The sequence below is a fragment of the Colias croceus genome, chromosome 12, assembly GCF_905220415.1.
Source record: "Colias croceus chromosome 12, ilColCroc2.1".
NCBI classification, from domain to species: domain Eukaryota; kingdom Metazoa; phylum Arthropoda; class Insecta; order Lepidoptera; family Pieridae; genus Colias; species Colias croceus.
In genome coordinates, this window is record NC_059548.1 from 8,972,758 (window position 1) to 8,987,349 (window position 14,592).

Below are 14,592 nucleotides of genomic sequence, written 5' to 3' on the forward strand. Positions count from 1 at the left end.
AATCCTTGTAGAGCCATATTAGTGTAAAAATTAAATCAGACTTAATCTAATATCTAATCTTATATGTATATAGATATTATAAAGGCGAAAGTTTGTATGGATGTATGGATGTTTGTTACTCTTTCACGTAAAAACTACTGAACCGATTACAATGAAATTAAGCACACATATAGTGGGTAACTTGGATTAACACAAAGGATAGTTTTTATCCCGGAAATCCCACGGGAACGGGAACTATGCGGGTTTTCCTTTGCAAACGCGGGCGAAGCCGCGGGCGGAAATCTAGTTAATGATATGAATGGTACCGGTTTCATTCCAAATAACCTGCAAATACTTCCCTAGATTAATAAATGAATTGTTAATTCCATAGTCTTAGAAGTGAGTCAATTTCTGCCTTTTCTGCACTCCCAAGAAAATATAAAAAGTCGGAAATACCCGTGTCATATGAGACATTATAGAGCGGCAAAAGAGCTTTGAATTGAAGCCGAAGGGTTGATCAATTTTGACGTAAGTTCTTACCAACAATGCGGAAGTCAAAAACCTTATTACCCTTTTTCTGATAACAGTTTATTATGAATAAGTTTGAACCAAGCGATTACATCATGCACGCATTCAAATGAAAATAATATAAATTTCAAGCCATTATAAGACCTTGGAAAATATTATATTAACGAAATTTCAACGCGATTTATTCATAAATATAATTAACGTGATGGCTTGTTCAATGAGCGCGGTCACGAAATATCAAAATGAACAAAAAATTAGTGGCTTTTATTTCAAGATGTATTATTTTCGTCAATGAGGCACAAGTTTAATGTTTTCTCCATTTTGTGGAGGGTTTTTGTTCCTCTTTTGCCAGGACATTCTTTGAAAAGCATTGAAAACATCTGTGTTCTATTTAATAGTAATATTATGATAAACTTTTAATTTCAAAACGACATTCATATTTGATGTCATACTTTCTCTAGCTAGGAATTAGATAAAGGTAGTTTATATAAACTGTAAATACATATGTATTTAATACTAGCTGCTCCGCGCGGTTTCACCCCCGTGGCTCCACTCCTGTTGGTCGTAGCATGATGATATATAGCTTATAACCTTCCTCGATAAATGGGCTATCTAACACTGAAATAATTTTTCAAATCGGACCAGTAGTTCCCGAGATTAGCGCGTTCAAACAAACAAACTCTTCAGCTTTATAATATTAGTATAGATTTCAGTTAAAATGAGCTGATTGTTTCAATTAACCGAATTACTAACAATCCAAATAAAATCAAGCAATCAAGCAAAAACAGCAAGCCATTATTGTAATTAATTGCACGCTTCACATGATATCTCCATCACTATTAATTAACAAACATTTTTCCACAGACACACCAGAAAACAATAAAATCTCTAAAACAAACAAACAACAATACGTCGAACCATCGTAAAAGTATAGTTATAGAACCGCAACAACGAAGTAAATAAATCAATTGTTAGTCAATTCAAACTCGTCTGTGATACGTATATATATATAGTGTTGTGTGTGTGTGTGTAAACAAAATGGCGTTCGCAGCAGCTCGTATGATCTTGAAAGACAAGCGGCGGAAGGCATCTAAGGAAGATTTCAGAGATCCAAGGAATAGAAGCAAGGTATTATTATAAACAGATTCCATATACTTAGGTAATATTTTTGTGTGTCAAAAAGTTATGAATTTGTGATTATTTTTGGGATTGTGAAAAATTAGGTGGTAATAGAAGTGCTATAGCGAATGACGATTTTTATATATTTGAAATTAATACTATACCCGGCGCGGCCTAAGATGATCCCTATGACACTGACAGTTATTCTCAAGAGACAAACTTGTAATGGCGTCACCATTAAATTAGAAACGTATTGGAGGCGTCTAAAAATGGCATTTATTAATTTTTACGTAGCTTTATCCTATTACAATGATATTCCGTTGGAATTATAACAATTCTTATCATTTACGAGAAATTATATCAATCTGACTTTACGTTTACGTCCTTCAAAACTTACATCGTTGGCATTTATCGACTAGTGCGGAAAGTATCGATAAACAAATTTCGATAATGGAAACGAGTTCACATTTTTTCCATACTTAAGCTATAGTTCATTCACTATTGAATGGAACAGAAGATCGCAGCATACTTAATTAATAATTACCGTTCGCTTTAATTTACTTACCTATGATAATATAAGTTTTTTAGAAAAATTAAATGGGGGATTCCATTTTCATGATAAAATAATATACACTGTGTTAAATGGGTTAAAAATTACGAGAAAATGATAAGGTGTATTTTTATGTTTTGGAAAACTTTCGTTTTAAGTACTTACCGTTTCGTTTACATAATAGACGTTAAAAATTCATTTTATAATATTTGTAAAAACATGTTTACCGAGGTGGCTGAATGCAAACCACGCCTTTGCCTATAAAATAGTAAAGTATCGACACGATCCATCATACGAGCAATCACTAAGACGAACTGTCATAGGGATCATCTTAGGCCGCGCCAGGTATAATGCTTAACCTCCTGGGGCCTGCGGTCATATATATATTACATAAACAATAAAAAAATATTTCAACGCCATCTTTTGCGTATATGCGAGAATAATACCTCAAATCGATGTAGTGGTATGTCATCCGCTATACTAAACGGTTTTTGGTTTTATAAGTGACACTGATTTGAAGTATTCTCATTTGGAAGTTGACGGTGGCTGTGCGACGGCAAACACGTGGTCAGTAATCTTACATTTCTAGTGGAACCATTAGTATATTTCAGTATATCTTTGTATATCTAATGATAATAGATATTATTTCTGCAACCGCAATAGTTATTTTGTAAGATAAATCTAAAACTTGTGAAAAATATAAATGTTTTCTTTTATGTCATACTGGTAAGACATTTGGTCTCAATTCTTGCCAAAATGGCATTGGTTACTACGGCCCCATGTATTACCTATATGACATTCTTTAGTTTATGTTACAGATTTTATTATAATTTTCAAGGATTATAAGATACTGAGATCTACCAACACCTGGATGAGTCAAATATTGACCTATATGATAGACCTATGGAGTTTCTTGCCGGTTCTTCTCCATAGATACTGCTTTCCGAATCGGTGGTAAATGTTAATACTGTTATGAAGATTTAAAAGTGCTTTTAGATGAAGTCTAATTGAATAAATAAATGTTTGAGATGAAGATAATCCCCCAAATGATACCGATGAAGCCGCCCAAATACCAGAAAATGATTCTTCTTCCATTCGTCCACTGAGTATGAGTCATGTCAGACAGAATCGTTACTATGTATGTCGTCTTCAGTTGTTGGCAGACCATCTTGGGGACGCACATCACGTGGAGCAAGCATTAGAGGAGGCTGACCGAGAGGATGGATAAGAAATAAGACCTAGGGGTGGACGTGACAATATAAATACACCGCCGCGCCGGTGCAAAATACTTGAACTGGTCGTTTCTTACCCTTAAAAATACCTATCTTTGAACCAAGGTACAAAAAATAGACACAGAACAATGGATAGAATAATAAATATTTAGATTCAAGTTTAAAAATATATAATAACTAAAAACACATGTAGTTTTTCTTCATTTTCATAAACTCATTACACTTGGAACTGGGACCCCTTGTAATATATATATGACATAAAGAAAATCCAAGTTTTCCACGAAAGATTTTTTTTACCATTTTTTTGAATATCTATAATTGCATTAGAACAGATACAGCTAATTTTTATTAAAAAAGAAAGAAAAAAAAATCCTGGGTCTCAGGAGGTTAACATATAATCTCTATTTGAATCCTACAGTAATATTTTTTGTAATTTACATTGATAATTTAATTGGACTCATTGTTTTATATACAATTATAAAATTTGCATGCTGTTTTTTAATGACGGCTAAACATGTTGTACCTACTTTATGTAAAAATGTATCATCTAAAAATACCATGTTTAATGTAAATAAATAATTATGAATTATGAATTACACTATAAATTAATAATTTACTAAATGAAAATTGTGTCTTAAATCTTTAATTCCTCTCTTCACTGGTTATAATATGCCAATGTGTGAAAAGTGGTAATTGGTGTTTAAAATAAAAATAAAAATTATACTTTCGGGTACCTCCTTGGTACAGTGGCTGATGTGTGAGCGTAACACCGAGGGGTCCTTGCTTCGATTCCCGGTGGAGACGAAGAAAAAAAAATGTCTCGGTCTGGCAGGACACAGAAGGCTGATCACCTACTTGTCCCTAATGAAAATCGATCAGTGAAACAGATGTATAATGCATCTGCCCCTTACCCCACTAGGAGACATGGGACTTCACTTTACACTATACTTTCGGGAATTTATGTTCAGCATCATTAGAAGAAATTAATAGGAAATTTTAATTATAATTATCGTTAAATCTAATGATAATCCTCATGATTAATTGACACTAATCCTAATGAATGTGAAAATTATAATGAAATGAATGTTATTGTTAATGGGTTTATTAAAATATTATTTCAAATATTTGGACCGTTTTTTTTCTATATGATTGCACAGAGCTTAACGGACTTTATGAACCGGAATTTCAGTTTTTGTAGCGTCTAAATATCTTGTTTAAACTAACCTAATGAGATTTTGAACATTTCTATAAAATGATTGCACAGAGCTTTAACAGACTATAGATATAGAGGAATTTTAAATAGTTTCTAAATTTGCCTTAATAAACCTGATTATTTTACATATTACTCGAATTTGTTCATTTATTTTATCCTAATAAATGTCCTTATGTATAGTAAATTATTTTAAATGATGGCGCAGAGCTTTAACACACTATAGATATAGGAATTTCAATTATTATAGTGTGTGAATTTGTCTTAATACTCCTTATAATTTTAAGTGGTACTCGGAATTTGTTCGTTAATCTAAGTTTAACTAATAAGCAGTAAATTCGAACTAAAAACTTATAGGTAAAATCGATGCGACAATAAAACTTTAACGCTCTGAGTGTAACATTTTTAATTCAAGAATGTCTAGACTTGATTGAGTCCAGCTGTTACTGCATTCAGGTTTTAAAAGTTCAATTAAACAATAATAGAACAATTTTATTCTTTAACAATAGAGTTAGAGGAGGTAAAGAGTTTTAAAATAATACAATACATTTATTCTTGTCTTCTTCTTAGTTTAAAATACTTTTTCATTATTCTGATTTTATAATATCTACAAAATTATAGTCGCAAAAATTAATGCAGTAAGAAAACTATCCTACCGTATATTATTTTGAGTTCTAGTATTACAAAAAATATAGGTAGGTATTCGGCGCTTAATCTAAAAAAAAACTGTGTAAAATAACCATTGTGGGAAGAAAACATAAACAACTTATACGTATTACCTTCTTAAGATTAACCCAAAAGGTGTGACATTATTCTATTATAATTTTTTCATCACATTCTATTATTCATATTTTACCTATAAATAGATATTAATTTCCAATGTATTTATCGCCTTTCAATTACAAAAACGGTGGACGATATAAAGAGGTTTCTAGAACAGTTCATTAGTTAAGTTCGTAAGGAAATTGCTCATTAAGCCACGTCGCTTACGTTATGTGATTATGGGCAGTCGCTCACACCGTAATTCAAAAAGGGCTTTCGTTTTGACACAGAATATTATTTTAAAGATCTTTCGTGTTACGATCTATATTAAATTATTGATTTATTTTCTCATTGTTCTGGTATATATTATGTACAAAAAAGAATAAATAAATATTTTGAGACATGAAATGTACCTATAATATGAGGAACTATGTAAGTCAGATTTATTAGTGCAAATTCAGAATACAATAAAATTAAATATAAGATTACATGTTAAGTAGACAATGTTCAAAACATAACGTAGTACGTTTGTTATTTTTTTTATGATATAATAAAGTAAAAAATATATTTATAACACTAAAGTTGAACCTAAATAAGTCATATCCTTTGTCAATTAAAAAAATAAACTTAAACAAATAACAATGCTAACAAACAAACATTGTATATATGTGACCCTGCCAAATAAAAAACACAACAAATAACTAGATACCGAATTAATTAAAAATTTCATACGCATCGGTGTAAAAGCGGCCGCTATATGAACAAGCGCCGCCGTATCCGGTCGTGGGCTGACTAAAACCATTACAGACTTTGTGTTTAATGAGTTTTTTTTACTTTCTACTTTAATTTTCGCTCTGAAACTATGAGTTTTAAGCTTTAATATTGTTTTTATACACAAAGCTACCGTTTAAACAATTTGGTTTTTAAATTGTGTACTTTTAGTAACTAAGTGAAGTAAAAGCTTTAAGTGCAAAAGCTGGAAGGGCAAGCCTTTAGAATGATTTTAGTAAAGAAAATATATTTAAAATATAATAATATTATGTATATTTTGCTGTTGTTTTTTTTAAATAACTGGAATTGGAGCTTTTTGTCGTGAAAATTGTTATCCGTTAATTTTCAATAACGTAATTATAAAACAACACTATGATTAATAATTGTTCGGTAAAAATGCTTTAAAACGACTTGATAATAGATAAGAATTTTCAATCTTTGTCTTATTAATACTAGAAAAATTAATTCATATCCTACTAATATTATAAATGCGAAAGTTTGTGAATGTGTATGTGTGTGTTTGTTACACTTTCACGCAAATACTACTGAACAGATTGCAATGGCATTTAGCACGCATATAGAGGGTAACTTGAATTAACACATATGGGTTTTATCCCAGAAATCCCACGGGAACGGGAACTATGCGGGTTTTTCTTAATGGAAAACCCGCATAGTTCTATGTCCGGTAAAACTAGAGAATCCGGGATCCCGACCTTTTTCTGATCCCGAAAATCCCGGGACTGTACTTGGCTAATCCCGGTATTTTCGGGGTTGATAAAAACAGCTATTTTAGTTTGCATTCTACGATCCGTTGCGCCTTAATTATGACCTAGCCTAGATTATGGATACGAACGCATAAAATGATATAACGATAAAAAACAAACCTAAGGTACGATGTGGATACGGACTGTACTGGTACGGCCCTAATAATAGTAGACCTTAGAAGGGACTTTCCCACTCGGAATTTTTTTTAATAAGGTAATTCCCCTTCGCTTAAGGTAACTCCCCGACGCGGACGGGCTAACAGGGGAATCACCCGATCACCTCATATCAAAATATTGATGCGGGGTAATTGGATGCTTTGATATTTCTAAGATTCTATTTCCGAAATTCTAAATAGTGATTTTGATTTGTATATTTTTTATTTTATTTTAGTATAATTGCAACTAACAACATTAAAAACATCTTTTGAGAAACTATACTTCAATTTTTTTTTATTAGAACCCAATTCCCACATAAGGCTGATCCCGGGATAGTCCCGGGATCCCTGGATTACCCATCAAAAATCCCGTAATCCCGGGATTGAAAAACACGCTCGGGATTGTATTCTCTAGGTAAAACGCGGGCGAAGCCGCGAGCGCTAAAATAAAGCTAGTAAATAATAAATAATATCAATGCAAGAAAACACGAATAGTACCAGATTAGTATAAAAGCAAACATAAGTCCATTGGATTCCAACGTCGAGGTCATGTTACTCTAACAAGGGATACAATTAAACCGGGATCTTGACACGAATTACAGGCTATTCCATTCATATTATATAAATCCAATTATGTTTAAGTCTAGTGGTCAATAATTTAGTTGAGAATTGAATGTTATGTTTTATGTAGTTGCGTGATTTATAATTCGATAAGTAGTAAATAATCGTATTGATTTTAAATGTTGTGTTTGTTACAAATATTGTGTTGTTATTTATATTATTTAATCGTAAAAAAATATTGTACGAATTACGATGCCCACAAAAATAATAATTTACGAAGTATGCTGTTCAATTTTAAAGCTTAATAATATTCGTATGGCATATAACTATAAAAAAGGATAATTTGTAAATCAAATGAATAATGTGTGTGAACCTAAACTTTCAAAGTCAAAATCTAAGGTCAAAATCGTAGACTTTGCAAGGATAAATACTGTAGGGAAAATTAAAGTAACAAATAAATAACATATCGTTAAAAATAACATACCGTACACATGTCTTAACATCTATCTTAATAAATAAAAAATAAGAAGTTGGATCGTGAACGTTCTACGAAAAGAAAATTGGAAAAATTTCCTCGTACAAAGCGAAATCCCATAATAACTTTTGACAGTTCGTTGTGTTGGTTTAACTGATACGATTTATTATAGAAAAACAAACGAATATAAACCATTAGATTTATAATAACAACTATTATTAAAGTGCAAATTTTATAGGCGCGTTGAGAGTATAATTTCAAGCTCTCGCCATGGCAATACCGTCACGTCATGGAGTGAGGCGACGATTTTGGTATCTTTGAATATTGCCAAAGAAGTTTCTTACAGGTGTCGGCACACACGCTCTATTTTATAATAAATAATAATAGTGTATATTTAGAGAAAAAAATACTCTTTTCATAACAACAATAATTGAAAACAATAATCGCATGACCTGAGTATTTTCGTGCGCTAATTAAATGTTTTGTGGGAAATTATTAATTACCCATTACATAAATTTGATTATTGTAATTAATAATCTAGTTCTTGGTGGATTGAGCATTGTTAAAACTAAATTTATTAGGTAACAATTGTAGGATTTCCAATAGCAAAATATGTTTTTTTTTAATAATCGTGTAATTTTTAATTATAGGCAAAGTATAATTTATAATGACAGTAAACGAATACTTAATGGGTGCAATCCAATAAATACTCAAATTTTACATATCAATGTATTTTATAAAACGTAATTTAAACCTTTCAAAACTCACTCAAACAATAAATAACTCAAAACAAATAAGTACGCGAGCAAAACAGAAACCTAACACCCAGCAAAAAGTTACTGTTAAATACGGTTACACAAATAAATTAAACTTTGCAGGGTTAACCGTTAGAAAACGCCTAAATCTGTATAATCCTAAATGTCGAGAGTATAAACATGTACGCTTAAACCTTTCCCAGAGTTAGGAGTATAATGTAGATGTAACGGATAGGTACTATTGTTTACTTTTTTGTTATAAATGTAATTAAAAGATAAATTAGGAATAACTATTCCTAAAAAATCGTTTATTTAAATTTTGTTTTCATTCGACTTTCAAAAAGGTGGTGAAGGGTTACCTATGTATGTCTTGGGCGGTTTTGTTCTTTGTGAAAAATAATTATTTATTGCATTTTTGACTTTTGTATTAGATATATATCTATTAACATTTTATTTATATTCGTTTAATTATTTATTGTTGTAAGGACTTTGATGATACTTTCTTAAATAAATTTTATGTAATACAATTAATAGAATTTAATAAAAATATATCAATATAACACTCCCTTAATTAATAAAATTACAAGGAATGTTACAACAGCCATTGAGACCTTTTTAGTAGGGTAATCCTGTAGACCTGCGGGAAAGGGACGTCGGGCTGTTTTCCGGCTCGCCTCTATGGGATCCTTCGTGGGTACTGTACTAAGTTATTGTTTGCCATTTCACGTTCACATAATTATTATCTTAATATTTTAAAATAAAAAAAATATATATATAATAAAAAGAAACCTGAGTCGGTATAGTCTAATATTAATCAGGTAGGTACCTGAGCATGAATGTTTAAAATTGCGTACGTACTTTTTAATAAATTTTATAAAACCAAGAGCCATTATTAATTATGAAGTAAAAAATATTGGACGTATTTAGGATGGTAGTTAAAGTAATTGTAAGAACATTGGTGTTTAAAAGACGTGAACCACTTATCTGATAGGATGTGACACACACTCCCAATATGCTTACAATAGTATGTATGTAATCCTCGACGCCGATGTTTCTCACCTCCCGGGAAAATGAAGGGGGAGACGAGAGGCGCCCCTTGGTACAGGCAGTTGAATAACCTCATTCTGTATATTGATAATATTTCACATAATTCAGATTATAACTTAAATCACAAAATGTATTGATAAATAGTCTAATTGTAGCGCTTACGTTATAATATTAACATACAAAATAATTATAATTATAATATTAACATACATGGTAAATGTTAAAATAATTATGTAATGACGATTCGAAAGTGCTACTAAATAGTAGTCTAATTGAATAAATGAATGTTTGAGTTTGAGTTTGAGTTTGAGTTTGAGTTACAAAATTTATCTTAAACATTGATAATATAAAAAAGAGCAGAATAGGTTCCTTTCGCATTACTTTTGCACGCCTCATAAGCGAAGCGTTGAGGTGGGTACTACTGTCACTTCGCGCAAAACATCTGATTTTTCAAACTTAAAATGTCTTTAAGTATCCTACATTGCACTTGTAAGATAATACATACACACACATATTAAGAAAAAACACTATTTTTAACATTCATGATATTTTTGATGTCATTTTTGTTATTTGAACTAGTTAAAAAACAGTTAAAAAAAGTTCTGTCTTGGACGTCCGTGTGTCTGTATGTGCGGAGGATTTTCTTGTTAACACGATAGCGACCGAAATACTTTACTAATCGAGTCTTTTTTTTTCTCTTACGCTTGAGTATGCTCAGGAATAGAACCCTTTCATTTTTCAGGGTCTAATTCGATGTGGTTTAATTGTTATTAAATAAACAAAAAAAATATCGACTTTTTTTATATTTATAGTGTACTCAAAATTCACCATTATAAACTCGATTCTTTATACTATAAGCCAAGGTTTAAAAAAATAAGTTGGTAGTCAGTCCCTTAAACCTGCGCAGTTTCACATCTAGGTGGGGCCACAAGAAAAATAGCTCAATTATTACGGTACCGCTTTCTTTACTTTTCCAACTGTTTTGAGACAGTACAAGAGCATTGGCACATGAGAACAAGTGTATCTACATACTTATATTATATAGACCTTTATAAATAATCAATTTTATTGTAAAGGATGAGATTATGAGGCGTGCACTTTTGGATTTTCCAAACTTTTTAAGCTATTGCATAGCTTCTATCGCGGGCCATGAGCGCGGGGACCGAATCCAGAAATTCCGTAACGAAGAAACCTCACGCTCCGCACTCCGACTGGCACGGAAGTGTGGCTTGAAGGCATGCTATGCATAGCTTTACCGCGGCAGTCCCCGAGTGCCACACGTCTTTTTTTATGTTTTATTTACGTTAATTAAACATTTTCGTTTAACCACCAATCACAGTGATTAAAAAGCTGAAACCATGTCATAATTTTTTACCCGTCCATTTCCCACTACATACGCTTGTGTGGAACTGAAAAAACATTTCTTAACCAATAACACGCAATGTAAAGTAAACAAAGGGCTATAATTGCTGATCAGAACTTCAGCCGGAACCGCTTCGTGCAGGAAATTGGTAAACGCAGTGGTGCGGTGTGACGTGTTATGTTATTGTTCGATTTTTTATCTGTATTGAAGTTAAATGAAAATAGTTTAACATGTACCAAGATAAACAAAATACATAGATTTGGAAATCTTCAGTTCTCGAAAAGATGAGGGTTACTATTTAATATTAACATCAAACACAAAAAAAGGAATGCGAAAGTAACTGCCGTTTGATATTGTGTTATTTCCTAATAAAGGCATTATCATTGTTATTTCCTAAGTACGTAAAAAAATAACACATCTTTACTTTAATATAAAATAAACAATTGACAACACAATTTATTAAAAATCGTAATCGTAACTCGAGTATAAAACCCTGCCTCCAAAAAATCAGCTATTTCAAGATCGTAATAATTGTACTAAGTACGGAAGTGGCCCAAGAGAGGAAATTGGTTCGCAAGGAATACGTGGAACGGCCAGTACTATTGTAATTTCCTTATTGTTGGCCGAAAAATATAACCTACTTCACGATCCATGATTTACCTTTACAATATAAGCGGGTTCTTCATCATTATAAGGTAAAACTATAGTATTTAAAATAATAACTATCAAATTCTCTTATAAACGAACATGGTTGATAAGTTTTGGATTAAATTTTGTATTATAAATAAATAAATTTCAAAATAATCTTATATTTTAAGTTAATATTGTATTGATGCGTTCAAAGTTAGTTATAAGTCATTGATTTACTATTTACAAATATTTACAAGTCTGTAAAACATATCTACATGTATTTTTGAGTCGAAATTATCTCATTGATATTCCAATATATATATTTTCAAACCAAATAAATAATAAATAACATTTACAGCAAATAAATTAAATTAAACTGACTCAAAAAGATAAATTGAACGATCGTAATTAATATTCTCTTTCAGTAAAATGTACATTTATTGGATCCATATTAACAACCAAACGTTTATATCAATTGGATTCACTTTTATGCTAAAAACGGGAATTCTAATTAAAACATACATAAAAATACTAATAATTAATTAAAACTTATTGCTACTAATTTTTAACTTAAATAATACTCCCTTAATAAATATCGAAATTCAACCATTTATTAACACACTAGGTTTCCGCCCGCGGCTTCGCCCTCGTAGTCAAAGAAAAACCCGCATAGTTCCCGTTCCCGTGGGATTTCCGGGATCGCGTAATTTTCCCGGAATGAAAATTGGCTCAGTAGTTTAGGGGTGATTGAGTGACAGACAGACAGAGTTAACATTCGCATTTATAATATTAGTATAGATTATGTATCTCTAATTTTAAATAACCCTAAAACGCCGGTGTAATAAATAAAATTTTAAAAGGCCTTTATATAACTTTTCATGAATAATTTATCACGACTTCCTTTCACCTTTTATCCCAATTTATCGACGTCTAAAGATTTTTATTTAGCTAGCAGGCCGATATGTTTGATAAAACATTTTCTTATTAATAAAGGAAGATTTGTAATGAAAAGACTTTTCTGTTTTTCTTTACTATGGGTTTGTAAAGCATTTGATTCAATGAGAAGGTAAACGAGTATGTACAAATTGGATTAGGTTATTATATAGATAATTTTGAGATTTCTTATTTGTAAATTGATTTTAATTTGTTCAATAACCACATTATCCTTAAGTTAATGTAGTCGGCATTTAATTTATTCAATTTATTGATAAAATTATGTGAAGCTTTTCTGAGAATTTAACAATAAACTACAAAATGTTGTTATCATTCGTATTTATCGACCAGAGTATAATCTTCAATCTTATATCGCATACTTTGTTTAAATGTCTGTAATAAGCTCTGTGCAATTCATTTATGAAATTGTTTTAGGTTATAAAAATCCACTCAAGTGAAAGCAAATTCTCCAGGAAAAGATATGAAAACAATTCATATATTCTTCGAAGACTATACAACTTCCTTATAGGCGACAGCGTCCTTCATATAATATATGGAAAAAATATCCCAGAAGTGATCGTAAAATAGGAATCAGGAAAACCTACGGAAATATATCGGAGGGTTAGTTTGGTTGTATAAGATCTCAAACCAAGATTTGTTCCTGTATTATTTGTCGCAAAGTCGTGTATAAATTTTACAACAGCTTACCGACCGGAGACTACAATTTTTATGGATATACAAATTGCTTTTTAAATACGAAGCAGTTAATCACTTCACTAACTGTTAATACGACCGCCTCCTTGGTACATTGGTTAACGCGTGAGCGTAGAACCGGGTTCGATTCCCGGTGGAGACGAAGAAAAAAAACAAAATGTCTCGGTCTGGTAGGACACAGAAGGCTGATCACCTACTTGTCCCTAAAGAAAATCGATCAGTGAAACAGATGTATGCATAATGCATCTGCCCCTTACCCACTACGGGGACACGGGACTTCACTTTTTTAACTATTAATACGATTGTTCAAAATTGGCAATTCAATTCACATTTGCACATCATTGACATCAATTGAACATTGTTACGGACACTAATGTACGTGTTGTAAATATGCTGTCGCTGGTTGAACGCAAACGCTTTAAGTGTTACCTGCTTTTGTATTGTTTGTAATGGTTCCTACAAAAACCATAATTGAGTGTACAACTTCGCTAAATGTATGCCAACGTGTCAGCTTCTACAAAACGGTTTAAGTGCTCTTTACATTAATAAAGTAATAACAAACGCTAATGCTATTTCATTTGAACCTATTATTTTCATAAGCTGTAAAGAGTACGTTTGCAAATTCTATTTAGATTTCCTCTAATATATGATCTATGAATGTCTTATATATTTCTATATCTGTTTACGTTATGCTTGCAAAACTATTTATCGTGTTTTGGGACTTGTATTTATTGAAACTGAAAAATGATGAGTATTGTCATATTACTAGCATGATTGTTTTAAATGCAGTTCCAAATATATGTGTGTATGTATAATAAAAAACAGTTTTATGTGTTTTGGACCAAAAAGGTCGATATGCTGCACGAATACTTTCTTTCTTGACTGTTATGCACTCTATTGCACAATATATTATATTGATAGTAATATGGTCACAAATATCTTTAGTACGAACTTCCTATTATTAAATTCCACCAACAACCATGTCTGTTGTAACTGTCAGACCTTTGTCAAATTGTCTGTCACAAGTAAAATTTAATTTCTTGT

At 31.3% G+C, this 14,592-nt stretch overlaps 1 protein-coding gene across 2 annotated transcripts in view; it reads left to right on the top strand.

Moving 5' to 3' along the window:
• Nucleotides 1-1,545: 1,545 nt before the first annotated feature.
• The window catches only part of LOC123696123 (calmodulin-A-like), a 46,173-nt gene continuing 33,126 nt past the window's right edge, over nucleotides 1,546-14,592 (top strand). For both annotated transcript variants that reach the window (XM_045642151.1, XM_045642152.1), the window contains exon 1: nucleotides 1,546-1,635. In XM_045642151.1, the coding sequence (XP_045498107.1) occupies nucleotides 1,546-1,635 (90 nt within the window). The remainder of the gene's footprint in view (nucleotides 1,636-14,592) is intronic.